The sequence below is a fragment of the Brassica napus genome, chromosome C2 (genome assembly GCF_020379485.1).
Source record: "Brassica napus cultivar Da-Ae chromosome C2, Da-Ae, whole genome shotgun sequence".
Lineage (NCBI taxonomy): Eukaryota > Viridiplantae > Streptophyta > Magnoliopsida > Brassicales > Brassicaceae > Brassica > Brassica napus.
Window position 1 is genome coordinate 19,006,578 of NC_063445.1, and position 27,968 is coordinate 19,034,545.

The following is a 27,968-nucleotide window of genomic DNA, read 5'->3' on the forward strand; positions in this document are numbered from 1 at the left end:
ATATCATTTTCCCTTTATAACTCGTTTCAATGTCTATAATTCTATTGCTCGAATATATTATAGTCACCGGAAAATCATGACTATGATAGAGGGCCAAACCTCCACTCCTCCCTAACGGATCGACCGTATGTAAATATTTATATCCAAAATGGAATTGAAACTTCTGGACAAAATCAAACTGTTGCTTTGTCTTTGAAAGAAAGAGAAACGCCGGTCTATTTTTAATTAGTACAAACTTAACGTTATAGCTTTATAAATGATCCTCCATTATATAAATTAATATATAGGAGATATAGTATCTTGGGTTTCCGTTTTTATCTCCAATTAATATCTACTTTTTATCAAAACGAAAATCTTACACCACCAAACTAGCAACGGTTTATTGGATTTATTTAGCGGGTAGATGTTGTTATTTGGACTGTGTAAAACTTTTGATTTTCAAAATTTCATATATTAATTGGATATTGAAAAAGCCAAAATAATTTATGTATTATCATATAGCAAATGAAAATTGGTTCATGTATTTTTAGAGAATTTTCAAACTCTGAAACATCCAAATGAACAAGACAATGGCGTCGAGCTACTACTCTGCTCAGATAAAGCAATGCCTTGAGCATGGAGGTAGAAACCAGAGCCGCCATTTGAAGACGATCCACGCCCATATCATCATAGCTCTTCCCTCTCCAGAGACAATCCTACACAACAAACTCGTCCATGGGTATGCGAAAATCAGAAACTCCACTTACGCTCGCCGAGCGTTCGACGAAATTCCCCAACCAAACCTCCACTCCTGGAACAGTCCCAATCTGGGCATCTCTCTGAGATGGAACGCACCTTCAAGAAGCTTTCTTTTCGTGATGGTGTCTCCTGGAACTTGCTTATTTCGGGTTACTCCTTGAGTGGTCTGCTTGGTGAAGCCGTCAAGGCTTACAACACGATGATGAAAGATGGTTGTGAGAATTTGACAAGGGTTACTTTGATGACAATGCTGAAACTTTCTTCTGACAATGGGCGTGTTAGTTTGGGGAAGCAAGTTCATGTACAGGTGAGCAAACGTGGGTTTGAGTCTTATCTTTTAGTTGGGAGTGCGTTGATGGATATGTATGCGAAAGTTGGTTTCAAAGAAGGTGTTTTACAGTGTAGAGGATAGGAACACGGTTATGTACAACTCACTGATGGGAGGACTTCTAGCGAGTGGAATGATCAATGATGCGCGGAAGCTGTTTCAAGGAATGGAGAAAGATTCGGTTTCTTGGACGGCTATGATAAAAGGGCTTGCTCAGAATGGGCTGGAGAAGGAGGCTATTGAATTTTTCAGAGAGATGAAAGAGGAAGGCTTGAAGATGGATCAATTTACTTTTGGAAGTGTACTACCTGCTTGTGGGGGATTAGGAGCAATAAGGGAAGGGAAAAAAGTTCATGCTTGTATAATCAGGACCAATTTTCAGGATAACGTATACGTGGGTAGTGCTCTTATTGACATGTATTGTAAGTGTAAGTGTATAGACTACGCAAAGACTGTTTTTGATGGAATGAAGCAGAAAAATGTTGTGTCTTGGACAGCAATGGTTGTGGGTTATGGCCAGACCGGTCGTGCTGAAGAAGCTGTTATAATGCTCGTTGAAATGCAAAGAAGCGGAATTCAACCAGATCATTATACGCTGGGACAAGCGATCAGTGCGTGTTCCAACATAGCTAGCTTAGAAGAAGGCTCCCAGTTTCATGGAAAGACTATAGTTTCTGGCCTTATACATTATGTTACCGTCTCAAACTCACTGGTGACTCTGTATGGAAAATGTGGAAACATCGATGATTCCACTAGGCTGTTCAACGAGATGAGTTTCAGGGATGAAGTCTCTTGGACTGCAATGGTTTCTGCCTATGCCCAATTCGGAAGAGCCAGCGAGGCTATTGATTTGTTTGACAGAATGGTACAACATGGACTAAAACCTGATGCAGTGACTTTGACCGGTGTTATCTCAGCTTGCAGTAGGGCAGGATTAGTGGAGAAAGGACAGAGATATTTTGAGTTAATGACAGATGAATATGGAATAGAACCGAGTAATGGCTTCTTGCATGATTGATCTCTTCAGTCGATCTGGAAGGTTAGAGGAAGCCATGAGTTTCATTAATGGGATGCCTTTTCCTCCGGATGCAATTGGTTGGACCACTTTACTCAGCGCATGTAGAAACAAAGGTAACTTGGAAATAGGTAAACATGCGGCTGAATTACTCATAGAGCTAGATCCTCACCATCCTGCTGGCTACACCTTGTTATTAAGCATATATGCTTCTAAAGAAAAATGGGATTGTGTGGCGCAGTTAAGGCGGGAGATGAGAGAGAAGAAAATGAGAAAAGAACCTGGACAGAGCTGGATCAAATGGAAAGGGAAGTTGCACAGTTTCTCAGCGGATGACGAGTCAAGTCAATATCTAGATCGGATATATGCTAAGCTCGAGGAACTGAACCAAATGATTGTAGATGATGGTTATAAACCGGATACTAGTTTTGTTCAGCATGATGTTGAGGAAGCAGTTAAAATAAAGATGCTTAACTATCACAGTGAAAGACTCGCCATTGCTTTTGGGTTAATATTTGTACCCTCAGGCTTACCTATCAGAGTAGGGAAGAATCTGAGAGTGTGTGTGGATTGCCACACTGCAATGAAACATATCTTCAGCGTCACTGGTAGTCTGGTAGAGAGATAATAGTTAGAGATGCTGTTAGGTTTCACCGTTTTAAAGATGGAACTTGCTCATGCGGAGACTTCTGGTAGGGGATTCATCTTTGAATTTTTCTGACACATAGAGCCAACATGATGAATCTACATTGCGAGTATGAAAAAAATCAGAACAGAGTGGGGGAGGATTCAGCTGTACTGCAAGTCTGGTTACGTGGAAAAGGAGGAGCCGCTGCATCACCTACCTGATATAATATAAAGAAGAGGAACAAGTAAGACTTGTCTCAGTTTGCGTCCAATATGTATTACAAACCTGACCAGTTCGCTGCATTGAGCTCCAATTGGGTGAATTGGTCAAGATATTACAACAAGGAGCATCCATATAATTCAATTACAACGTTGAAAAAGATGGGGAACATGGATAGCAAGAGCTGTCTAGACTACAGATTTTCGGCTGTTATCATCGGAGCGGCTTCTGTTCATGCCTCTAACACGAAAGGACCTGTTTTAAAATGGAGAATGACGTTGGATGGCCTGGGAAACTGACTTTAACTGAGAAAGCTCTCTATTTTCAGGTACTTGTAGCTATTTATTATGTAAGTCCCTGGACCCTCGTGAATGAGCAACATAACACTATTTTCCCTTTGCCTGTCTTAACTAATACTGTATCTGTAAGATTGGATATCTCTTTCCTTCAGATTTACACCTTGCGTGCATGCATATGCAACTTTAGGTGGAGTTCTTTAGTCGAGTAGTGTGATTTTAAAGCCTTTAAACCCTTCTGTCGTCGAACTTCTCTTTTGCTGTAGAAACTCCCATCTTTGCGCTGAACTGTTCTTTTGGTGTCAAAATATATTAATTGTTTTAAGTTTTCCGCCAGTTGACTTAAAGGGCAGCAAGTGGGTCCTCTGGGTTTTGATGCGTATCTTAGTGTACCATATGTTGAGGTTGTCGTGTTACTTAGAGACATGCTCACCTGTAAATATATTCATTTAGGTTGGCCACTAGGATTCTAGAGTTCGTTGACTTAGGATGTGAACTGAGACGAGATGTTTGACATGCGATTATTATTAGTGAAGTTATAGAGTTGCATTTGGGCTAGAAGAGAATGATAAACCACAGTTTCATGTCTTTGGTCAAAGAAGGGTAAAGAAAAGGCAATTGCTACCATTTAACTGTACTGCAAGACTTCAAGCTCTTCAACATATGCGGAATTTTTCAAATAATCCTATCAAACTGGCTCAATTCTCTTTTCAAGTAAACATTTTAGTAACGCCTCTGATCTAGATGGAAGTGTTTACTTGAAAAGGTGGATGAGATCTCCGTCCTGGGGTTCAAGTGCATCTATTAACTTCTGGGAAAACTCATTCTCTAAGACAAGTCTTAGTTCTGAGCAAAAACCTTTCCGTGGCTGATCTCACACTAATAGAGAGAGCAGCAGACACAAACATAAGATGGTAGACCAAAAAAAAAACTGACATCAAGGTAACGCTTATTCCCCCATTAATAAGAGTCTTCGCTGCAAACATTGGTTCGGAGGGTTTCCTTATTCCAAATGTTCAGACAAGTTTCTGTGCAATGTACTCGGTATTTGTGGTGTATCTTCACTGCCTAGTAAATTGTCTTACAAAGTTAAAAGTTATTAGATAAGTAGTGATTCTCTGTTATCATTTTACTCTTATTTTTCGTACCCAGGGACTCATTCTACCACTGACTAACTGTTATGAAGTCTGAGAATTTCCGGCAATGGGAGGGAGGAGACTTATATGGCGGTCTCTTTTCTAGCATCTACATCAACAATAATGTTCAGGTTGGTTTACAACCCGACATATGATAAATGTGATATCATGTACATTGCAGTCATAATGATCTTTACATTTAAGAATTGCCGACGCATGCAAATAAATAGTGGAAAGTGCCTTAGTCAAAGATGTTGCAGGGTAATTGGTCAAGTGATTAAATTTATGTTGTTTTAATCTCTTTTTGTTATGACTTACATGCGTAAAAGCAAGTGACTGCGTTTTGGACATCTGTAAATGGCCAGTATCTAAACTTTTTCTTATTATCAGGAGTATGTTTCTAAACAAATCATATACACTATACAGAAGAAAAACTCGCTATGCTTATGTCAACACCCAACCATAATCTCTGAAGAAGAAAGAAAAGACAGACCCCTCTAGAAGCCACAGCTTGCTTTGTAAGCAGTGCATAGCTGATCCCAAGCTACCTTGTTAGGCTGGTCGAGGTTCTCAGCGATGATGCTTTGCAACATACCAGGATGATCAAGACGGGAAAGATGAGACACTGCATGAACTAGATGTTCCTTTGGATCCTTTATGCCTTCAGCATGATCTTCTTTCCTGATAGCATTGTGGATGATCAAAGAGTTTTCACTGTCACCAACATCTTCAGTTTTTTCAGGACATAGTACCAAACTGATTACACTGTTGAGCATTTTCCCCCATCTTGTTGCTGCTTGTGGATTTTGATGATACTTCAGGTCGCCTAACACCTTGGTTGCTGCAACAGCAGCCAGCTTCCTCTCATGATTCTCCCCCATGATGGATTTCAGGCTCGGTATCCAGATAGCATGGAGGAAGTCCAAGAACAAGTTCTCCTGAATTGAATTGATACTCTCCTCTAGGTAACCTCCTCCCTTAACCACCACAAGCAGCGAGAAGAACAATAGAAGAGCTTTCTGAAACTTTACTGTTCTGTTACTTTGACACAATTGGAACAGAACCTTCAATAGATGCTCCATGTCAATCCTGGTGGGTCTGAGCTCCTTGAAAAGAATACAAAGAATATCAAAACCATTGCTTCTCAGTCCTTGGTGATGAGACTAGTCTTTTTGATATCGTCAGAGCATATGGCAACACATGAATAAAGGTCTCAGGTGCAATAGGCAACACTGTCTGAATCAAACGAACTAGGCCTGCAAGATTTTCGGAATCCAAGTCTTGTGACAAGCATATTTCCATGATGTCATCTGAGGATGCATTATCCAACTCGATAAACTGAGCCATAAGCTGAAGCGCATAGGGCATGAAATCTTCCAGTTTAATATATTTTACTTTGTTATTAATTTTTCTTACTTACAAATATATTTTCGAGTTAGGTACAATAAAATAACAATCTGAAATAATCAAATATAGAACCTCCTTCAAAAATGTCTTTCTTTAATTTATACATTTTGCATATAATACACTTTTAAAATTTATTTATTTATATTATAGAAAATATTTATGTTTAAGATAATTTATATTTACATGTTGTGTTTAAAAAATATACTTTTACATATACCATTTTAATATTTTACAGGACTTATAAGTAAAAACACTATTTTGCTTAAATAATATAGCCATATTATTTTAGTAAATTTTATACATAGTAGCAATTACCATATTATTTTAGTAAATTTTATTGATATATGATATTTTTGGATGTTATGATATTAAGTTTTATTTTAAATTATATTTCAAAATATTAAACTACTTTAATTTTTACAACATATATAGTTTGTTTATGTGGTGCTTTTAAAAAGTTATTCTTTATTATCTATAATTTATATTTTGTAAAATTTTAAATATATCATTTTTAGTTTGAATATTTATTTCCAAAATTGTATATTTTGTCAAGAAAACTTTGGAAAATTACACAACAATCTTTGAGTTTGGAAGATTATATGAATTTTGAATTTTGTTTTGTTACTACAATAATACATTATTTTATAAAATAATATTTTAATTTTTGTTAATATTTTCTAAATTTTTCTGCACATATTTTTTATAAATAAAATTAAAAATAAATTAATAATTAAAATTTTATTTGTTATTAATATTTTTAATGAATTATTAAAATTAATAGTTTTCTAATAACATATTTTTTAAGTAGTATATGAACTAAAGATTACTGTATACTATTATATTTTTGTATATTAACATGTTTAAACAATATAGTGCTGAGAGTTTCAAAATAAACTAAATCATGATCCGTGCGCCTGCACGGATTTGTTTTCATTTTATATATTAATATTTGTTTTATATGATTAATGGTAAATAAATTAACATTAACCATATAATAAATTTAAACTCAGTCATTTTTCAAATACAATAATTGTATACTTTACATTATAAATATAATTTATTGTTTTAAGTTGCCATTTTGTGTTTCGTCTTATAAACATAATTTCCAGTATTTTATGTATACTAGTAAAACAAAATCTAAAATTTATATGCTATGATTTATCATTTTGATGTGAGTAAAATTTTGTTTCATTTTTAAATAGCTAAAGTTAGCATATATAAACAAATTAACAAAAGTATGGATCATATTTGTTTTATATGATAGTAGTATATATTGTTAGCATGTTAACTGTTTGAAATAGTTAAATAAATTAATATTTTCAGAAACATAAGTTGAATAGTTTTCATTCAATTATATGTATTGTAAATATTATAAGGAATAGTTTATTGAATATTTAATATTTTGTAGTATTTAGTAAATATGACCAAAACGTTGTAGTGTTTTCCTATGACGGTGATGGATCTTTAAATGTATACCATGCAAAATAATTAATTTGACAGATATGAATATTTGGGACAATCTCTAGAAAAGTATTATAAAAATGTTTGATGCCATTATCACTGGTTTAGACAAAGGTTTTCAACGTTATTAGAAAATACATTTCTTTTAAGAATTTATAATAAAATAAAATTAACTAATAAAATAATAAATTATGTCAGCATTTACCACAAACATATTCCATATTTTTCATTTTCTATTATCGATATAAATACATAACTAATGTTTATGATATGTGGTTTGTAAAGAACTCTGAATCTAATTAAAAATATTGATATGTTACAGGTTTATGTTTTGGTATTTAGTAGAGAATTTTTCAGACTTTTGCTTTTAGATTTTAGCTTTTTTAAGAAATCAAAGATTGCAATCTTTTAAGTTTATTTAGCAGCTAAATATTATGCAATTTCGTAACACACATACGATTTTTATAGAAACTGGTATTTATTTTGTCTTTTGTAAATTTATTATTAACATATATTATGGTTAATAGTAAAAACAATAGAGTGGCATTAAACGTAATAAAAATATATATAAGGGAAAATTCATATTTGTATTTGAGTTTTAATAGATTAGATTCGTAACAAAAACAATTTATCAATTTTGTTTTCTTATAAAGATTTGTTATAGATATCTTAGAAAATAATGGAACATAATATATTAATTTAACGAAGTATATAAATAATTTAATTGTTAAGATAGTTGTTTAAAAAACTGCATGTGTCACATATATTTATTTTAGAATTTTCGAATTAAATGTTCTTAAATAATTTTATTAATTTTTTTATGAAGTTGTGTTTAATTAATGTTATAATATGTTCAAATTTATTAGAGAGGCTATGGAGAAGCGAAATTGTAAATTTGATCTTGGGGGATTTACCAAATATGACTCAAAACTTGATTTTGATTGCAAAAGTATAACCAAACTTGAATCAAATGAAAAACTAACCTAAAAGCCTTGTGAAATTACAGCTAGCCCCTTGTGACCAAACAAAAAAACATAAGTCATTTTTACGAATATAGCCCCAGTGAGTCGTCTGAGATGCTGGAAGTCGTCTGAGATGCTGGAAGTCGTCCAAATAGTGTAGTTGATCTTAAAAATAATTTTTAAATTTTTAAAAAATATTTTGACAGGTGAAAAATTAAAATCATGTAATTATAAACAGTTTTAAGTAATGTAAATTAATATATAATAAAATTGAATAGTTTTCAGCATATATGAGTGAAAGTAGCTAATCATGATATTATTTGGTTTTATGGTTTGATAACATATGTTGCAGTATTGCATGTATTCTTAGGGTTAGATTTTTGAAAGCTTGAATGTTTTTTTGAAAAATTAAATTTTTACCTATAAGTATTTATTTTTGTGTATAGTAAACACTATTGAAGTTTATTTTGATTTTATGAATTGTTTAGTTAATTAATTAAGTTTAGGGGTTATGTTTAGGATCTAGACGACTAACTTGTAAGTCGTCCAAATATTCCTGCCTAATTTTAAAAAAAAAATTATTTTCCCGCTTAAATAATTTAAACCAGACGACTTACTAGGAAGTCTTCTATTTTAGTTTCCCGCTAAAAATATTAAAGTCTTCTGGGTGACTTATAAGTAAGTCGTCTAGGAAGTCGTCTGAATCAAAAATATTTAAGCTAATTGGATTTTTGTCTCTCTATATAAGAAAAATTTACACATTCTCTCTCATTCTCTCAGATGGCCGCAACAAAAATGTAATGTTCATCATTCTAAAACTCTTCAACTTCTCTCAAATCTCTTTGAACTTATATACACTAAGGTTTATATCAATTTATTGTTTTTGTCTCATGTCTTTCTCACTAATTTATCTTGTTTTTGCAGGTTTTTCATCACATGGTTTTCATCTTCCACTCATTTAAATGTATATCTATCAAATTTAGATATGTATTTTTGTGTGTTCTATAAAAGTAGATTTATCTAACCTTCTACTCATTTTCTCTGTTTTTAAGTCATTTGAACGTTTTTGGATATGCAGGTTTTTCAGATCTGGATTTGGATATGCAGGTTTTCAGATCTGGATTTGGATATGCAGGTTTTTCAGATCTAGAAGACATCTGGGATGACTTGCCTGTTAGTCGTCTAAAATATAATGCGCTAGACGACGTCATGGAAGTCGTTTGACGGAGTCTTCTCCCATGTCTCTCCCTTTCATAACAGATATGAGCGTTTTGGCAAGTTTTTATGTTTGACTTTTCTTCATTTGGTAACTTTCTGTTGTATAAAGTTCTTACTTTTTTCCCAAACTAAAACTCTCCAAACCCCACTCTAATCTCTTTGACTTGAAAACACCAAACTTTATATGAATTTTTCAGTTTTGTCTCGTGTCTTTCTCACTAATCTATCTTTTTTTTGCAGGTTTTTAATCAGATGGTTCTCATCTTCCACTCATTTAAAGATACTATTAATTTTAGATATGTATTTTTGTGTGTTCTATAAATGTAGATTTATCTAATCTTCCACTCATTTTCTCTGTTTTTAAGCCATTTGAACGTTTTTTTGATATGCAGATTTTTCAGATTTGGATTTGATATGCCTGTTTTTCAGATCCGGAAGATTTCTGGGATGACTTACATGTTAGTCGTCTCAAAAATATAATGCGCTAGACGACTTCGAGGAAGTCTTCTGACGAAGTCTTCTTCTATATCAAGTGGAGTCCAAGCTTGTCTTTGTAGAGGAATGATCTATAATAGTTTTATTTGTGGTCTGTTTTTTTATTTGCATGTCTACTCTTTTAGTTGTGAATTTTTTGTAAAATCAGTAATAATGTTTCCCAAGATATAATATATGTGCTAACAATGTGTTTACACATTTACAAATCAATGAAATAATATACTTCAATAGCCTTTTTCTTATCTCTGGATCTCCCTTATGCAATAATAAACTCCAATGGTCTTTTTCTCATCTTAATAAACAAGAATGTTGGTAGTCTCATATTGATACAACATTTTAAGAAGCATTTTAACATTTTTTTCAACTCATAACAATAATCATCATTGGTGTGTATAACAATAATACTTAAGAGATGGAAACAAACAATAGTAATTAGTCAAAACATATAACATTTTTTACAAGTTTGTGTTGAAAAACTTGGTCAAATTTAGTAAAACTAAAGGAGAAAACATTTTTTGAAAATATGAGTTTTACATATGTTGAAGTTACTTATCTCTCTTAAATATACAAGTTATTCAAAAAAAAGCGTAGAAGACTTTCACAGAAGTCTTCTCGTATCAGTTAGAAACTTTAATTAACGTGAATGTTGGTAACCTCATAAATATCACCAATTAAGTTATAAATTTCATTCAGTAGCCATAATATTGACTAATATACATGAATTAACAAAAAAATATTAAATTTTTTTATAGGTTTAGAGAAAATGAAAGTTTATTAAACATTGACGCAGACGACTTCCACGGAGGTCGTCTATTTAGGTTAGTTTTGCAATTGATTTTTAACCTAGACGACTTGCAGGTTAGTCGTCCACATTTGTTTGATACAAAAAATCTAGACGACTTACATGTAAGTCGTTTAGGGAAAACGGGTTAGTTTTGCATTTGACCGAAATGTGTCAGAAATTTGACTTTTTCTGGACTACTTACAAGTAAGTCGTCAATTAGAAAATTAAGAAAATTAATATTTTTTATTTTCTAGACGACTAACTTGTAAGTCGTCTCAGGTTAGTTTTGCAATCGAATTATTAAACAAAAAAATGTTTTTTTCTAGACGGGTTACACGTTAGTCGTCTCGAGTTTTTTTTCCTAGACGACTAACCTGTAAGTCGTCCAAGATAAGCAAGGTTTGACCAGAATCTCAGAATAAAATCCTGGACGGCTTACATGTAAGTAGTCGGACGAACGACTTTCATGTAAGTCGTCTAAAAAATATATTAATTTTTTAATTTTCTACTGGACAACTAACTTGTAAGTCGTCCAGGAAAAATCAAATTTCTGACATATTCTGGTCAAATGTAAAACTAACCCGATTTCCCGAGGCGACTTACATGTAAGTCGTCTCGATTTTTTTTATCAAACAAAGGTGGACGACTAACCTGTAAGTCGTCTAGAAAAAATAAATTAAAAGTCAATTGCAAAACTAACCTCTGCATTGACCAGGCGACTTGCAGGTAAGTCGTCTACATCCAGAAGATTTACATGTAAGTTGTCTGCACGAACATATCTGGAAAAAATCTCAATTTCATAGTTTCAACTAGTGAGATAACTTGTTTAGCACACATAAATCTTTTCCAAACACTCAGAATCTCAAACAAAAGTGATCCACCAAGAATCACAAGCTTCAATGGCTCTATGAACCATACAAATTTTAGAATCAAAATTTTTGAATTTTTTTGGATGAATTTGGAGAGAAAGTGAAAGAAATGTTGTTTTTAGTTGATAAGAATTGAGAAAGAAGAAGTGTAAATTGATTTGAGGTGTATTAAGAGCTTAAAATTGGTTGTTCATGGTGGTTGATGTATTGATGGCAATGACAATCTTGTAAATACATGAAGATGATGAGGCTGAGAGAGTAAAATGTCATTTCGAAAAGAAAAAAAGCTAATGGTATTTTTATAAATAATGTGAACTTGTGGGATGAATATGGCAAAAAAAACCCCAAAAAAAACATAGGTTATTTTTTTGATTGACTTCATGTTTTGAGTCAATTTTACAAAAACCCCTATAATTGTTACCGAAAAACTTAATTAATTTTATTAGTTAGTTAGCTAGTTAGTTATGAAATTGATTAAAGTGATATGTTTTAAATTTGGAAATAACATTAAATGCTTAAAGTTAGGATTAGTTAGTTTTGCAGTGGCATAAGATGTATAGTAAGTTTAAAGATAAATTTATATTTGTACTTCAGTTTTAATAATATAGATAAAAAGATAATTTATAGTTTTAGATATAAAAAATTAATTTATACTAATAAATTTATTTTTGTATAAAAATATTATATAGTTTACAAATTTTAATCTATTTTATTGATGAGTGATAATTTGTTTAAATGGAACAAATTAAAAAAAAACAAAATTAGTTAATTTACCTATTTAATATATTTTGTCATATTTAATTCATAAATCACTTCTATTTTTATCTAACACAGAATATAATTATAAAATATATAAAAAATAGTATATAATTTTTTTTCTTGTTTTAGAATAAAATTTTAATTAACACTGATTTATAAGAATATTATGTTTTTTAATTTGTTTCTTGTTTACTTGTTTTCTTGTTTTAGAATAAAATTTTAAAAATTTGTTTTCTTGTTTTTGAATAAAATTTTAAATTTTTATTCTAAAACAAGAAAACTAATTTCTTGTTTTACATAACATTTAATTTTTTTGTAAGATTTTGTAATAATTAAAAAATAAATCTAAATTTATAGTTGGTTTATTATTTATATAAATAATCAAATATATCATATTAACTAATTATTTAAGAGTACTCTAAATTACTCCCTCCGTTTTTAAATATAAATCGTTTTACAGCTATACACATAGATTAAGAAAATCATTAATTTCTTATACTTTCTAAACAAAAACATCATTAATTATATACCTAACCACAATTCAAGCAATAGAAAAATAGATGATATATTATCATTGGTCAAACAACATTAATTATTAATAAATGTTACATATAAAACCAAAAACGACATATAATTTGGAACAAAACAATTTCTCTAAAACGACTTATATTGAAAAACCTTGGGAGTAATATATTAGATAAGCTTGGCTCTGACTCGTTGTACTCAGACTCGTTGTACTCAGACTTTTTAAATGGGAACATCTCAGAAATACGAGCTTATTAGACCATCAGCATTGGTGAACCTCACTTATCGATTCCCAATGCTCCTATTATTATTATTTTAATTTCGTTTTTCGTTTCATTTAAAAAAAAAAAAAATTAATATTCGTCCAATTGCGGACCGCCAAGTGGCATGGGGCCCGCAGAACAGTAACGATACGGGGTCTTCCCAGCGGCCTCGCACGACACGGATTCAACACTATTGGAATATTTTAATATTTTTTTGTCAAAAACTGTGTGAACTTTTGCTAAGGCCCTTCAATGCTGATGCCCTTAGATTTAGAACAAAAACATGTCGAGAAACAAAAATTGAGTAATCTATACTATTAAAAGAGAAAAAGTCTTAAAAAAATCTACTTACACAATATTGTTAGATCATTTCATTAGACTATTATTATTTTGTTCATATCTTAAATTTACGCTAACAATATATTACCATATATTTTTCTAACAATAACATAGTCAATACTTTTATTTTAAATCTTATAGAAACCTTAGAAAAGCAAAGTGTCGACAAAGAGAAAAAAGAGAGAGAGAGAGAGAGAGAGAAACAATGGTCAGATGTGGTCCGTTGGATTAAATCTAATCCAATGGTAAAGAATGTGATCCGGGTAGATTGATATTAAATTCATTTTTTATGAAATTTATTCTCATTCACTAAAAACTAAAGAAATGTAAAATAAGAAGCCCAGAACAAAAGACGAAGCCCAAAATCAAATACAAACAGATGACATGGATGATTGTTGCAATATGATTTGCTAATTTTCTGATCCGACGTGGCATAGCTAAAAAGACTTGTTATTCTCTTTTTAATAGAGTTAGATTAGATTTATCAAAAATTTGGAATCAGGCTTCACCCTTCCGTGCATAATAAGCCTACCATACTAGAGGATCGACTATGATTTACACTTTGGTTCCAAGACCATTCTGCATCTGGACCTTTTGTGATCAACCAAAGTAGTTATTGTCTCCAGCCCCGGCTCTTATCCATGGCAACATAGACATTTGCCATAGATCCATGGGTCCAAAAAATTTTGTGTTGTTTTAAAGGTCTATTTCAATCTGTTAAATTATCAAAAATACTCATAATTAAGTAAACCTAATTTATTTATCACAAGACAAAACAATAAAAAATCTGTACATTCACCATTAGTTTTGAGATATTTTTTTTTATTTGTTTCAGGTAGTGTTTTGAAAACCGGACAAGACGTTGATTCGGCACTGTAACTAGATCAATGGCCAGACCGGTCCAACTGGTTCAACTGGGTTTTAAATTTTAATTAAATTTTATATTAAGTAACTATTATATATATAACATAAAATTATTTTTATAAAATTTTATATAATTATTAGAATCTAAAATGGTATGAAAACAAAAAATAAAAAATTAAAAATAATCTAAAATAATGAAAACAATTTATTTAGATAGGTACTTAGAAAACAATATGAATTTGTATGAAATATTTTAAAAATTTGCAGTTTAAAAAATACTTGAATTTGAAAAAAATAGGATTTTAATATCAATCTTGATCACTGGTTTTAGCGAGTTTTACCGGTTTTTGACCGGGTTTGCCAATTTAACTCAAATCCGGTTTTTAGTATAACCCGGAACCGAATAGATGGCCGAGTCACGGTCCGACCGGCCGGTCCGGTTCGGTTTTCAAAACACTGGTTTCAGGTCTTAAAGTTCAAGTTAAAAGAAATGCAGTGAAGAAAAATATAGAAAATATTTATAAAAAGGTCAATATTCCGTGTTTCGACTAGAGCTATTATATTGGTTAAGACGGCACTCATTGTCTCTTCCATTCTTTTAATTCCCGCAGAGAGCTCTTTGGGGCATTCATCAGATTGCTTATTCGGTTTTTGTAAGGTTTAAGTTTTTTCGCAAACATAAAATAATTTTGAAAACCGTTGAACAAAAAAATATAACCAAAGTTCACTGATAAACTTATAGTTCCTCTCAAGGATTTGGATACACTCATCTTGAAGATATAGAATGTTGTATACGAGTACAAAGCGACTAACAGGCCAAACTTTACAACATTCATTATTAAATCAGTCAAGAAAAGAAGCATCTTTTCTTGAAAAGCAAGAAAAGTATCTTAGGCTTGGTAGGACAAAATATCCAATAGTTTGGAGATGTTCAAAATACCAAACCAATGACATGACATAAAAATCATAATAAGTAGGAAAGATGGTCAATCGATGAAGAACATATCAGTGATCCAAGTACTTAGGCCCTGTTCGTTTGCTCACCCAGGTGATCCATCTGGGTGAAGATGCAAATCGATGTTCGTTTTGTGCATTATAATGCTACATCCAAATGGATCACCCAGCTGAATTTTTAAAAACTCATCTCAAATTGTCATCCAAATGAAGATGAGTCTTGATGGTGTAAAATGCACATTTCCATAAAAACACATTTTTCGGTCAAACCAGTAAAATCGCACTTTTCGACCAAAACCGAAAAAACACATTTCCAATCAAAACCGAAAAAACGCATTTTTCCGCCAAACCCCAAAAAACGCATTTTCCCGCCAAAACCCAAAAAATGCATATTCCCGCCAAAACTCCAAAAAACATTTTCCGGCCAAAACCGCAAAAAGCATTTTCCCGCCAAAACCGGAAAAATGCAATTTTCCCGCCAAAACCGGAAAACACAATTTCCCACCAAAACCGGAAAACAGAATTTTTCCGCCAAAACCGGAAAACGCAATTTTTCCGCCAAAACCTGAAAACACAATTTTCCCGCCAAAACCGGAAAACACAATTTTCCCGCCAAAACCGGAAAAATGCATTTTCCCGCCAAAACCGGAAAAACCCCAATTTTCCCGCCAAAACCGGAAAACCCAATTTTCTCGCCAAAACCGGAAAAACACATTTTCCCGCCAAAACCGGAAAATGCATTTTCCCGCCAAAACCAGAAAAACACAATTTTCCCGCCAAAACCGGAAAAACACAATTTTCCCCCCAAAACCGAAAAACACAATTTTTCCGCCAAAACTGAAAAACTGAATTTTCCCGCCAAAGCCGGAAAACAGAATTTTCCCGCCAAAGCCGGAAAAACGCGTTTTCCCGCCAAAACGAGAAAAACACAATTTTCCCGCCAAAACCGAAAAACACAATTTTCCCGCCAAAACCGGAAAACAGAATTTTCCCGCCAAAACCGGAAAAAACGCATTTTCCCGCCAAAACCAGAAAAACACAATTTCCCGCCAAAACCGGAAAACACAATTTTCTCACCAAAATCGCGAAAAAGCTTTTCCCGCCAAAATCACGAAAAAAAACTTTCCCGTCAAAATCGTGAAAAAAAATTTTCTCGTCGAAAACACTTTTCCCGCCAAAACCGCAAAAATACACTTTTCCCGTCCAAACCGCAAAAACTTATTTTTCCGCCAAACCCATAAAAACGTATTTTCCGCCGAAACCACGAAAATACACTTTTTCGCCAAAAACATATTTTTTCTCAAAAACCGCAAAAATATTTTCCGCCAAAACGGTAAAAAATGTTATTTTTCCTCCGAAACGTAAAAAATTATATTTTAGTCATTTTATTAACAAGTCTACCTGGATGGAGATGGGAGTTAAAAAATGAAAAGCAAACGAACATAGTTGCATTCAGATGATTCATCTGGATGCATGGACGAAATGAAGAAACGAACAACACCGAGATGGAACATCTAAATAAGACATCTAGATGGACCATCTGGATGCATCTTCCAGATGTACAAACGAACAGGAACTTAACAGGAACAAGTAGAAGCTCATTTTTTTCTTGCTCACGGTGAGCCTTGGAGCTTCTTCCATTATGAAATCTTCGACCACCATGCCTTCTGATAACTCCCAATCAAAATTATACAAGATATTTGCAAGAACACACTCCACCATTGTTGTTCCCACATGTATATTGCAGGACAGATTATCTAGCCACGTCCAACGGTAGCAACTCAAAGTCCTGTCCTTTTGTATCAATGTTACAACAAGTTACTTTCTCTTATAGTGAAGTGCTTGATTGGCTTGTAATGGTGGAAGAAGTGCACGAGTTCAAGCGTGTTCCATTGGACCAAAGTGTAAATCTGATTACAATGTGGTTTTGGTTGCATGTACCTGCTGCTGCTTGTTGCCCTTTAATCTATGTGGACCGACTTCCTCTGTATACTTATTCCAGATCATTGGCACGATCAGTTCAAGGCTGCTCAATTGTGACATGTCTCCATACTGACCATTCAGTATTTAGATCATCTTTTATCCTGTGGCTTGGTGACACTACCGAGAAACAACTAGAGTTTAGGAAACGTGACCTAAACTTTGAATTCTTGGATCCGTAAAACCTAAAGTTCAATGTTAATCCTGATTTTGGACTCGTAAAGTTCAAAATCCAATTTAAATTCGTGAGAATCAAAATTTCAAAAAAAAAAAAAAAAAGTGAGAATCATACCTAAAACCCCGTAGACGTTATGTGGCGATACGTGAAAGACAAAATATATATTCTTAACAATATATATGAACACATTCGCATTATAAATCTGCTCTTAAAAGCTAAACCTGGAGATGGTTTTGTACAAAAATAATTCATGTATAAATTCTTGTATCTTAAAGAACCTGGAGAGCGTGGGAGCGTGGTTGACCAAACAAAAACAAAGTTAACGCATAGAGAAAGTTGATGATTCCATCGTGTCGGGGCTCAATTAAACTTGTGCATTATTGCATAACGTAGCGTAAATCATGTAAATAAATATCATGCATGAAATAACCAAAAAATACACAAAAAGCTATAACTAAGGCCAGTGTTCACAACGAGTTGCCCCAGATTCTGCAATATAATCTGAGTTTTCTGGATCAGTCTTCATGGTCAGCTCTGCAGAGCAATGGGTGCACCTGAAGTAGAATCTGAAGATTTGAATCCCAAGATATGTCTGCACGTTGAAAAAAAAAACAGAAACTATTTGATTAGTAAAAAAAATTCAAAGTGTTTTCAAGATAAGATTCAAATCATGAACTTCTTCCACCGACAAGAAAATCAGATTACATTCCTAAACATACGCATGATCGGCACTATACACTAAGGGGTATAGCAAGAAAGCAATCAAATCAAAAGTAAAGTGTATTCAGTTACCTCGCCGATGACGTCTTCTTTACGCGAATTGAATTTGGTTCCCTTGTAGATATAGTTTCCGCAGGTATTGCATTGGACACTCATGGGAAGCATCAGACTAACGTTTCGGTCTCCCATGTCGTCTCTTTCTCTTAGTTTCTTCTTCTAAACAAAATCGCAGGGGACAAAAAGAGAGGAAAATTCTTGTTCTGATTTTATGCTTTCGTTTCTTCAAAGGCTTATATCTTCTCCGTACTTATAGAACTCTCTTAAGTTAAACCATATAAATTTTCCAAAAAAGGCATCGTTTCTGTCACAAAAAAAAAGGAAACTACATAATGCAAAAGAGTTTAGGAAAAGGACATTATGCCTTCTTTTTTTTTTTTGACAGCTATATTATGCCTTCTTAACAAAGGAAAAGGGAAAACAATTTGAAAATATAATAGGAAGTCTTCTTAATTCTAAGCTATTGCTTGGCTTTGAATTATAAAAAAAATATTTTCACCGGATTTAAATTAGTATGTTCAATTTTCTTATTTGTGACTTTTATTTTTGCTTGATAATATTTTTCAAATTAAATTACTGGAAACATATATATGTAATACAATAATATGTATTTGATATAATAATATTTCCTGCTAGAAAATATAATAATTCATATAGTAACAATATATAAGATTATAGTTAATTTAATTTAAATTAAATTAAATATCTATTATATATTATAAACACAACAAAATAGATGTCTACTGTATTTGCATATAATATACTTTATAAAAGTTAACTAATTTAGATCCAAAATATTTTAGAAAGTGTAATTATTTGATTAATACTTTAGTTTATTTTCTTTTTCTTATCTGTTGTTTATCAATATTTAAAAATATAATATTATATATTTTGTAGAGAAAATGACTAGGATAGCACTAAAACAGTTTTTGTCACAAATATAGCCTATAAGAATAAAAATGACCAAAATAGCATTTAATGTTTTATCAAAAGAGATAAATATACACTTATACTCCAATGGTAAATTAATTTAGACATTAGTATTTAGAGTTAAGGGATGGGGTTTAAGATTTAGTGTTTAGGGTTTAGGGTTTAGAGTTAAGAGGTGAAGTTTAGGATTTAGGGTTTAGGGTTTAGAGTTGGGGAGTGGAGTTTTGGGAAAAGATTTCAAATTTTAAAAAATAAAAAAAAATTAAATTTTTCAAAAGATAAAATAATATTTTGGTCATTTTAGTATCTGAAAATTATTTTTTCTGTGATATAAACATAGAAATAGAAATGTGCCGGGAGAGTTGGCCTATTTTGTAACACAAAGCTATGTATTTGATTATAATAAACCCAGCTAGCTCCAAAAACCCTCCTTAGAGTCGCACTCGGAGACAAAGAGACGAAGACGAGACCTTGATCTCTGAATGTTGAGAAGAACTCTAACTTTACTCCCACCACGAAGAAGACCCTTCTCTTCTTCGCCTAAAACCCTAACCCAACTCCAAAGATCCTCCTTTGAATCCTCTCTCCACAATTCCCTAACCGCCCACGACACCGATCAAGCATGGAAGCTCTTCCGCTCCTTCGCCGCCGCGTCTTCTCTCCCGGACAAGCCTCTCCTCAACTCCCTCATCACCCACTTATCCTCCTCCCTCCACGGCGGCGGAGACACTCCCCTCAGGCACAGGCTCAAGCGCGCATTCGTCTCCGCCGCTTACGTCATCGAGAAAGATCCAACCTTTCTCGAGTTCGACACTCTCCTCACGCTTCTCCAATCCATGAAACTCGCCAAAGCTGCATCCCCCGCGTTGACGTTGGTGGAGTGTATGTTCAAAAACAGGTTCTTTGTCCCCTTTGATCTCTGGGGAGGTTTGGTTATCGATATCTGCCGCGAAAGTGGAACCTTGGCTTCGTTTCTCAAGGTGTTTAAGGAGAGCTGTAGACTTTCAACGGATGAGAAGCTTGGTTACATGAAACCTGATCTAGCTGCGTGTAACGCATCTCTTGAAGCGTGTTGTTTGCAGATGGAGTCTCTAACCGATGCCGAGAGTGTGATTGAGTCTATGTCTGTGATTGGTGTGAAGCCTGACGAGTCCACCTTTGGGTTTCTTGCTTACTTGTACGCAAGAAAGGGGCTCAAGGAGAAGATAAAGGAGCTTGAGAGTTTGATGGATGGTAGTAAGAGAGTTCTTTACTCAAATTTGATCAGTGGATATGTTAAGATTGGTGATTTAGATAGTGTTTCTCATGTTGTACTACAAAGTCTTAAAGGAGATTGTAGCTTCGGTAAGGAAACGTATTGTGAAATTGTGAAAGGGTTTATTGAGAGTAAAAGCGTCAAGAGTTTAGCAACACTGATTATTGAAGCTCACAAGTTGGAGTCTCTGTCTACTGAATCTGACAAGTCAGTTGGGTTTGGTATTGTAAACGCTTGTATTGATCTCGGATTCTCAGGTAAAAGTATACTCGATGAGATGGATGCTCAGGGAGGATCTGGCGGGATCGGCGTGTATGTGCCGATCTTAAAAGCCTATTGCAAAGAGAACAGAACAGCTGAAGCTACTCAGCTGGTTACAGAGATCAGCAGCACTGGAGTTCAGCTAGATGTCGAGACCTATCAAGCTCTGATCGAAGCTTCCATGACCAAACAGGATTTTGTATCTGCGCTGACATTGTTTAGGGACATGAGAGAGACAAGAGTAACTGATCTGAAAGGGAGCTACTTAACAATCATGACAGGTCTCCTTGAGAACCAGAGACCAGAGTTAATGGCAGCGTTCGTGGAGGAAGTTTTGGAAGATCCTCGAGTAGAAGTGAAGTCACATGATTGGAATTCGATTATTCACGCCTTCTGTAAGTCCAAACGCCTAGAAGACGCAAAGAGGACGTTTAGAAGGATGGTGTTCCTTCAGTATGAGCCGAACCACCAGACGTACTTGTCGTTGATCAATGGATACGTGAGCTGCGAGAGGTACTTTGAGGTTGTGGTGTTGTGGAAAGAGTTCAAAGAGGGGAAAGCAAAACTGGACCATGCTCTTGCGGATGCGTTCTTGAATTCGTTGGTCAAGGGAGGATTCTTTGGCACGGCGATGCAAGTGGTGGAGAAGTGTAAGGAGATGAAGATATTCGTGGATAAGTGGAGGTACAAGGCAGCGTTCATGGAGGCTCTGAAGAAGCTTAGATTGCCAAAGTTGAGGAAGAGGAAGATGAAGAAGGTTGAGTTTCTTGATGCCTTTAGGAACTGGGTTGGCCTTACCACATGAATAATTCTCTCAAAGACAAAAAGACCTTAAACTTGTCTGTTGATGTCTCTTGGACATACATAAATCTCAAAGTAAACTGTAGTATCTTTGGTTCAAAGAAGTCTGAAATTCAAAACATTAAATTGAATCTTTGTCAAACCATCCATCAAGTTTAGTAGGGAATGACCATAGCCTGATTAAATAAAGGAAAATAGTCGATAGATTCATGTGAATGAGCATCAACAGAATCACAAGCCTCACTACGTATTTATTTTCTAATGTGAAAAAGACATTTCTTGTAACTTACTTTAAAGCAGGTCGGATCTCAGGTGGACTATCATCAAACTGTACGGCTAAGTTATTAAGTCCAGAAGTTATACTACCAAGAAATCAGAGTGGCGCAGCGGAAGCGTGGTGGGCCCATAACCCACAGGTCCCAGGATCGAAACCTGGCTCTGATAATTTTTCTAATCTTTGGTTTTCTGGATTTTCTGCTTGGAAAGCCCATTATCATCAAGCCCATATTAGTTTTGTAGATATCCTGTCCAGCTCTAGGTCATTTCTTCTTCAACGATTAAATAAAGACCAGTTGCCTTTTTTTTTTACCTTCTATTTATCAACTCACTAATATCTCGTTTTTTCAATTTATCCATCCAAAATGTGTCGTTATAATTGTTGAAGATAGGCATAAATACAATTTTCAACTATAAAGCGAATGTAATGTTTTCAGAATCAAGTTTAAAATTTACTATTAATTAATGTTACCGCAATATACAAACATGGGCGGCACAGCATATGTTACCGTTCCATTAAAAACAAAACATTGTTAACAGATCACAAGCGATCACGTGCATCACATGATGGCCTTTTATCCTGAATCTGATTGGCTGTAATCTCGTCTTATCACGTGAAGCCCACGTGTCGTCACACCTTACCGGTTAGTTAACCGAGCTTAAACCGGGTATTAACATCGCTTCTTACACGTGTCGAAATGTACGGCCAAAAACACTTAGAGGCGAGCTCACGAGTCACCAGTCTACCGCAGATAATAAAAGGCTCAGCCAAATCAGGCGTCGTCACAGTCGAATTTTCCGGCGAAGATGAGAACCGGAAAGGGGAATCAAGAGGAGGAGGATTACGGAGGAGAAGAGGACTTGGGCTCGAAACGGGAAGGTTCTTCTTCCGCGAGCAGAGGTAATTCTCCTGCCCAATTCTGTGGGATTTGCATTTCGATTTGTGTTGAATTGGAGCTATTTCGATTTGAATCGAGATGGGTTTTTCTTGGAAGAGATTGGGTTGAATCCGATTTGTCTGATTCGGTGTTTGATTTTTGAAGCAGATGCAAAGGACAATGATAAGGCTAGTGCGGTACGTTCTAAGCATTCGGTGACAGAGCAGCGGAGAAGAAGCAAAATCAATGAAAGGTTCGTTGAATTTAAACAGTTAAAGTTTCAAGCTTTAGAGGTGGATGTTGCTCATCTTGTGAACTTTGAGATAATTCAGGAGTAAACAGCAAGCTTCTTCGTTTGATAACTTGCTAAAAATTCAATTACTTTACTACCGACAAACAATCTTGGAATACTATGTTTATTGATAAAGATTAGTATATCATTCAATGTTTCTATGTTGGACTTAGTTGAATTATCATATCTTATGAGTTGCTGAATGTATAAATGTCTTGTCAGATTTCAGGTATTGAGAGAGCTGATTCCCAACAGTGAACAGAAAAGAGATACTGCTTCATTCCTTTTAGAGGTAATGTTTCATGTAATTGCTATGTGAATGTCTTAAGCCTTAGATCATGTTACCCTAGTACATATGTTCCATTCTAGGTGATAGGTTATGTCCAGTATTTACAAGAGAAGGTGCAAAAGTATGAAGGATCATATCCTGGATGGAGTCAGGAACCAACAAAGTTGACTCCATGGGTACCCCTTTCTCATGCTTTATACCTTTCTGTGCGTTGAAACACAGCTGAATCTTTTCGTTATCCTGATTGGAACAGAGGAATAATCACTGGCGAGTTCAGAGTTTAGCGAGCCATCCAGTAGCTGTAAATAATGGATCTGCTCCAGTGATACCGTTTCCTGGGAAGTTTGAAGACATCACAGTGGCCTCTGCACATGCAACGGTTTCAGAAGTGCAAAACCCTGTTGAATGTGACAAAGGAAGAGCTATAGCCTCCAAATCAATAGACAGTCAACCTGAGTTAGATGACAAGGGATTACCGCCATTACAACCAATCCATCCATTGGCACACAGTGAACAAGTTAATAATGAATGTCCTGCAACAAGTGATGGGCAAGGCCCAAGTGACGACCTGGTTATTGAAAGTGGAACCATTAGCATCTCTACTGTCTACTCGCATGAGTGAGTCAAACCTGATTTTTCTAACATAGCTGTGTTGTATTGGCTTCTTATTAATGGCTTGTGATATGAACAGGTTATTGAGCTCATTAACACAATCACTCCAGAACGCAGGCATCGATCTCTCGCATGCTAAGCTTTCTGTGCAGATTGATCTTGGAAAGCGAGCCAATCCATCCAATAAGGTTTTCATTTTCGAAATGCTTCATGTTCAGTGTGATAGTTACTATGTATAATTGATACATTTTGTTTTAAGTGCAGAATCTGTTAACATCTGATATTGAAGGCGCTACAAGATCAAGGAATCCAAGCGTTGAGGAAGACTCTGAACATTCTCATAAGCGGATGAGAACACTGTGACATCTCTCTCAGGCTCCAATGAAGCTCTGGAATATATATAAATGTATTGACAGATATCTTCTCTTGTGTAAATTTGTTCGGCTTCTAGGGGAATCCTGTTAGTAGTATCTAGTGGTTTTGAGTTTGTATCATCTTCTGCATTATTCATGTAACCTATCAAACACAATGTTACTTCCATAAAGACAACATAGTTTCGGGAAAAAGATTCGATATTCGTCTCTTTATCCAAAGTTGCAAGCTTTTCTTACAACGACAAACAAACAAACAAAAAAAGTCTGGTTTTTATAATAAGCGAATCAAATGAATAAAATGCGTCTTCTTTTGCATATTCGCTAAAGCAAAAGCTATACACTGATGAACAGACAAAGATCATATACCATAAGGTAACTTCCCTCACGTGGGTTGTACAAAACTATAATATATATTTCTAGTTTGCTGCATTTGTCTCTTTCTTTTTCTCTTCTTCAACATCCTGCAAACACATGAACGCAGACTTAATCCAACATGTTCTCTAGTTGTATCTATTGTAAGAAATGTAAAACAAATGCTTACGGAGTTGCCAATCTTGTCAAAGTCATCATCATCTAGGCTTCCATCACCATCACCATCACCATCATCTGCAAGGTTATACGATACACAAAGAAATCAATCTCTGAAGACAAATTTAAAACATGGGGAAGCAACAAGTTCAATGTCTCACCAGCACCTTCGTCACTGTCTTCTAGATCTCCCAAGAGGAATGTATCCAGATCCTGCTCAGACGATGCAGTAGATGCTCTACTCTTTGTCACATTGTTTTCAGCTGTTTCTGTCCCTCCAACTGCTGGAGTCTTCTTAGCTTCTTCAACTTTACTCTCCGCTTTGTTCCTAAGCTCCTCCATGTACTTCCTCTCATATCTTAACCAAAAAAAAAAAAAAAAAAAAAATCCTTTTAGGCTTAATACGCAGCTATGAAGTTTCAGTTCACTTATCACATGTCTTGAGCTGCTCAGTCTAGTGAATATACAGGCCATAGGCCATCTTTACCACGATTCTCAATCTCAGCCTTAACTCTTTATTATTCTACTAAAGTTGCCTACTCTTTTTGAAAACGAATCTCGATCTGAATCTTTACTCTACACTAAAGTTGCTTACTCTTTTGAAAACGTACACTTTGACAAGAGATGGATAGAGCCTTACGGTGCAACATGAGTGCACACATGTCTTAAGCTGCTCAGTCTTATGAATATTCAGGTCAAAAGCTATAACACGATTCTCGATCTCAGCCTTTACTCTGTATTATTCTCATAAATTTCCTACTCTTTTAAGAACATATCTTTACAAAAGTTCCTGAACTTTTTTTAAAAGGTAGACTTTGACAAGAGATGGATGGAGAGAGCCTTACGGTGCAACGTGAGTGCTCACTAAAGTAAAGTAAATCCTCCAGAATCTCCTTTCCTTCATGATTCTTGGGCATAACTCATATCTCAACTTCGAAATTTGCTGCAAATATAACACAAAACGCAAACATTAAACATAAAGTCTACATCTTGAACATGTAAACGAGAGAGATGAGTAGTAGTATATACCTTGACAGAGCCAAGAACAAGAGTGGCATGTCTCTCTTGCCACTCCGAGAGATCCTTCCTTACATTTGACTCAGTTGTTCCCAATTCAGAAACTTCCGACGATTCATCTATCCACATTCATCATACACATTCACCACAACACATTCATCATAACACAGTCACCATAACACATTCATCATAACACATTCATCATACATAAATCATTCATCATACATACACATTAATCATAACACATTCATCATACATACACTTCATCATACATACACATTAATCATAACACATTCATCATAACACATCACCATACACATCATAACACATTCATCATAACACATTCACCATAACACAATCACCATAACACATTCATCATAACACATTCACCATAACACAATCACCATAACACATTCATCATAACACATTCATCACTATACACATTCATCGATTCACCAGCAACAAAACAAACATACCTTGTTCAGGGAAAGCCTTGAAAGTATCAGATGTCAATCCCTTAACAAACTCGCTCAGATCATCCGTGATCCCAAAACTCAACAGCTCCGACTCCGAGATCACAGATCCAGATCCCGATCCGGACCCGAACGAAACAAGCTGAGGAGGAATAATATCGGCAATGGACTTCATATTCTGGATCTGATCCGCCTGCTTCATCGCGACGACCTTGAGCTGATCCGCCTTCGTTGACACCTCAGCTGCAAACTCCTTGGACTTTTTCGCCGTCTCGGCGACGAATTCGGAGACGTTGAGCTGATCGGCTTTCTTAGAGGCTTCGATTGCGAACTCTTTCGATTTCTTGGCGGTTTCGGAGACGAGGTTGACGAAGGAGGTGGAAGATGATTGTAAGGTTATGGTTTGAGATTTCTTCGCTGCTTCCTCCGCGAATGATTTCGCCCTCTTCCATAAATCCTCCATTGCTCACGGTGCAGATTTTTTTTTCCCCCGATCTGTTGTTTTAGCGTCAGTGACGATATTAAAGAGAACGTTCCGCCAAATACGGCGAGAAACCCTCTGGATCATCCAGAGACTTTCGCTTTCAGGACGCATAAAGTTATAAAGGGGTTTATTTGACTTTGTTTGACTGAATCATGCTCTTCCTTTAGAATTACATGTCATGTTCTTCACACAAATTTTAAAAGTTAAAAAAAATTCTTTGATTTACAGTTACAATATTTTATTATTTATATAAATTTAATCAAAATATACATTAGAATTATAAAATGGTAATTATTTATAACAATTTTTTTTACTATAAACCCAAAAATGTTATAAACAACGTTGATCAAGAGAACCCAACTGAGGGAGTCTTGTTTTGCATTTTAACATAGTTCTATTACCTTTTAAGATTTGAGGGTACGCAAATGAAAATCAAAGAGCATGCAATGGTGCCTAACGAGCCAACATATCACGAATCAAACTAAAGTTCGTTAGCCACGGCCAGGGCCGTGCCTGACTATAGGCTGATCAAGCACATGCTTGGGGCCCTGATGTGTATAACTATTTTAAGGGTCAATTTTTTTTACAAAGTATAGTTAGTTCTACTGGTCTTTGACCAATTCTTTCTTACAAAGGGTTGGGGGTTCAATTGTTTGTCCCATAATTTTTTATTTTTTTCTATGATAAGTAATTGAAGGGCCAAAAATATATTTTGTGCTTGGGGACCCAAAAAAGTCAGGCACGGCCCTGGCCACGGCCCGCAGGTGGAGAAACATGGTCGATCCTAATGATGGTTTGATCATCTGAACGAGGTCGCTACAATGGAATCCCAGACGTAATTGGTATTGCCTGCTTATGTGAGAGGCATTGATCACTCAAGTGAGTGTGACAAGTTTGGAGTGGAGGACTCATAAGTTCGGTAATAGTTTTTTTTTATGATGCCGGCGAGTTTTTCTTGTCTATCCCTTTCAAAAAAAAAAGTTAAGGATTTGTCTTCTCTCTTCGCGCCTCCAAATAAACTCTCCCAACCCTATTACTCGAGGCTCCTCCTCCTCTGCGCGCCACTTGCCTCTCTGGTGCCTTACGGCGCTGCGAGAGGGCCTCCTCTGATTCCGTCATATTCAAATCTCTCTCTGGCGTGGGTGGTTGTTGGTGAAGCGATTCCAATTCTGGCCGTCTTCGTCTCGTCGAGTTGTCATGGCTTATGGCGGTCCCCCCTAGCGACTGTGTTGCTGCATGTAGCTAAACATCGTCGATTTGGTGGTCTCCTCTCTCGACTTCAGACATTTTGACGGCTTGTGCC

At 34.9% G+C, this 27,968-nt stretch overlaps 5 protein-coding genes and 1 pseudogene across 7 annotated transcripts; 3 read left to right on the forward strand and 3 right to left on the reverse strand.

The window, feature by feature from the left end:
- Positions 1–466: 466 nt before the first annotated feature.
- Positions 467–6,898, forward strand: LOC106428524 (annotated as a pseudogene).
- LOC106428495 (exportin-2-like) lies at positions 4,858–5,728 on the reverse strand. Its single transcript, XM_013869261.1, has 2 exons — positions 5,496–5,728; positions 4,858–5,401 (listed from the first exon to the last, which is right to left on the reverse strand). Exons 1-2 carry the CDS (start codon positions 5,726–5,728, stop codon positions 4,858–4,860), a joined length of 777 nt encoding a protein of 258 aa, XP_013724715.1.
- Positions 6,899–16,746: 9,848 nt separating the features above from the next.
- On the reverse strand, positions 16,747–19,029 carry LOC106428523 (splicing factor YJU2). Its single transcript, XM_013869280.3, has 2 exons — positions 18,211–19,029; positions 16,747–18,010 (listed from the first exon to the last, which is right to left on the reverse strand). The coding sequence occupies exons 1-2, from the start codon at positions 18,325–18,327 to the stop codon at positions 17,873–17,875; spliced, it is 255 nt and encodes an 84-aa protein (XP_013724734.1). The 5' UTR covers positions 18,328–19,029; the 3' UTR covers positions 16,747–17,872.
- A 331-nt stretch (positions 19,030–19,360) lies between these two features.
- LOC106428485 (pentatricopeptide repeat-containing protein At1g68980, mitochondrial-like) lies at positions 19,361–21,577 on the forward strand. The gene has a single exon (XM_013869253.3). It carries the CDS (start codon positions 19,608–19,610, stop codon positions 21,444–21,446), a length of 1,839 nt encoding a protein of 612 aa, XP_013724707.1. The 5' UTR covers positions 19,361–19,607; the 3' UTR covers positions 21,447–21,577.
- An 830-nt stretch (positions 21,578–22,407) lies between these two features.
- Positions 22,408–24,376, forward strand: LOC106428531 (transcription factor BIM2). Of its 2 annotated transcripts, none has more exons than XM_013869287.3 (7): positions 22,408–22,619; positions 22,765–22,849; positions 23,111–23,180; positions 23,258–23,353; positions 23,431–23,795; positions 23,869–23,977; positions 24,054–24,376. In XM_013869287.3, the coding sequence occupies exons 1-7, from the start codon at positions 22,526–22,528 to the stop codon at positions 24,150–24,152; spliced, it is 918 nt and encodes a 305-aa protein (XP_013724741.1). In that variant the 5' UTR covers positions 22,408–22,525; the 3' UTR covers positions 24,153–24,376. The 2 variants fall into 2 exon arrangements, with proteins under 2 accessions (XP_013724741.1, XP_013724740.1); XM_013869286.3 differs by having other exon boundaries at positions 22,415–22,619; positions 22,762–22,849.
- LOC106428530 lies at positions 24,344–26,748 on the reverse strand. 2 transcript variants are annotated; one of them, XM_013869285.3, is made up of 6 exons: positions 26,185–26,746; positions 25,721–25,827; positions 25,537–25,634; positions 24,853–25,049; positions 24,705–24,769; positions 24,344–24,624 (listed from the first exon to the last, which is right to left on the reverse strand). In XM_013869285.3, the coding sequence occupies exons 1-6, from the start codon at positions 26,642–26,644 to the stop codon at positions 24,580–24,582; spliced, it is 972 nt and encodes a 323-aa protein (XP_013724739.2). In that variant the 5' UTR covers positions 26,645–26,746; the 3' UTR covers positions 24,344–24,579. The 2 variants fall into 2 exon arrangements, with proteins under 2 accessions (XP_013724739.2, XP_048604574.1); XM_048748617.1 differs by having other exon boundaries at positions 24,416–24,624; positions 24,859–25,049; positions 26,185–26,748.
- Between the last annotated feature and the right edge of the window lie 1,220 nt (positions 26,749–27,968).

Bases quoted from the DNA above. Each gene is read 5' to 3' on its own strand.
- LOC106428495 (XM_013869261.1), bottom strand. From the start codon at position 5,728: ATGCCCTATGCGCTTCAGCTTATGGCTCAGTTTATCGAGTTGGATAAT. The intron at 5,402-5,495 runs GTTTTGATATTC...ATTGTGTCAAAG, and splicing joins CCAAGGACTGAGAAGCAATG to TAACAGAACAGTAAAGTTTC.
- LOC106428523 (XM_013869280.3), bottom strand. From the start codon at position 18,327: ATGGGAGACCGAAACGTTAGTCTGATGCTTCCCATGAGTGTCCAATGC. The intron at 18,011-18,210 runs GTAACTGAATAC...TTCAACGTGCAG, and splicing joins AAGAAGACGTCATCGGCGAG to ACATATCTTGGGATTCAAAT.
- LOC106428485 (XM_013869253.3), top strand. From the start codon at position 19,608: ATGTTGAGAAGAACTCTAACTTTACTCCCACCACGAAGAAGACCCTTC.
- LOC106428531 (XM_013869286.3), top strand. From the start codon at position 22,526: ATGAGAACCGGAAAGGGGAATCAAGAGGAGGAGGATTACGGAGGAGAA. The intron at 23,181-23,257 runs GTAATGTTTCAT...GTTCCATTCTAG, and splicing joins CTGCTTCATTCCTTTTAGAG to GTGATAGGTTATGTCCAGTA. The intron at 23,978-24,053 runs GTTTTCATTTTC...TTTTAAGTGCAG, and splicing joins GAGCCAATCCATCCAATAAG to AATCTGTTAACATCTGATAT.
- LOC106428530 (XM_013869285.3), bottom strand. From the start codon at position 26,644: ATGGAGGATTTATGGAAGAGGGCGAAATCATTCGCGGAGGAAGCAGCG. The intron at 25,828-26,184 runs GTATGTTTGTTT...GAATGTGGATAG, and splicing joins CAAGGCTTTCCCTGAACAAG to ATGAATCGTCGGAAGTTTCT. The intron at 25,635-25,720 runs GTATATACTACT...TTATATTTGCAG, and splicing joins TTGTTCTTGGCTCTGTCAAG to CAAATTTCGAAGTTGAGATA.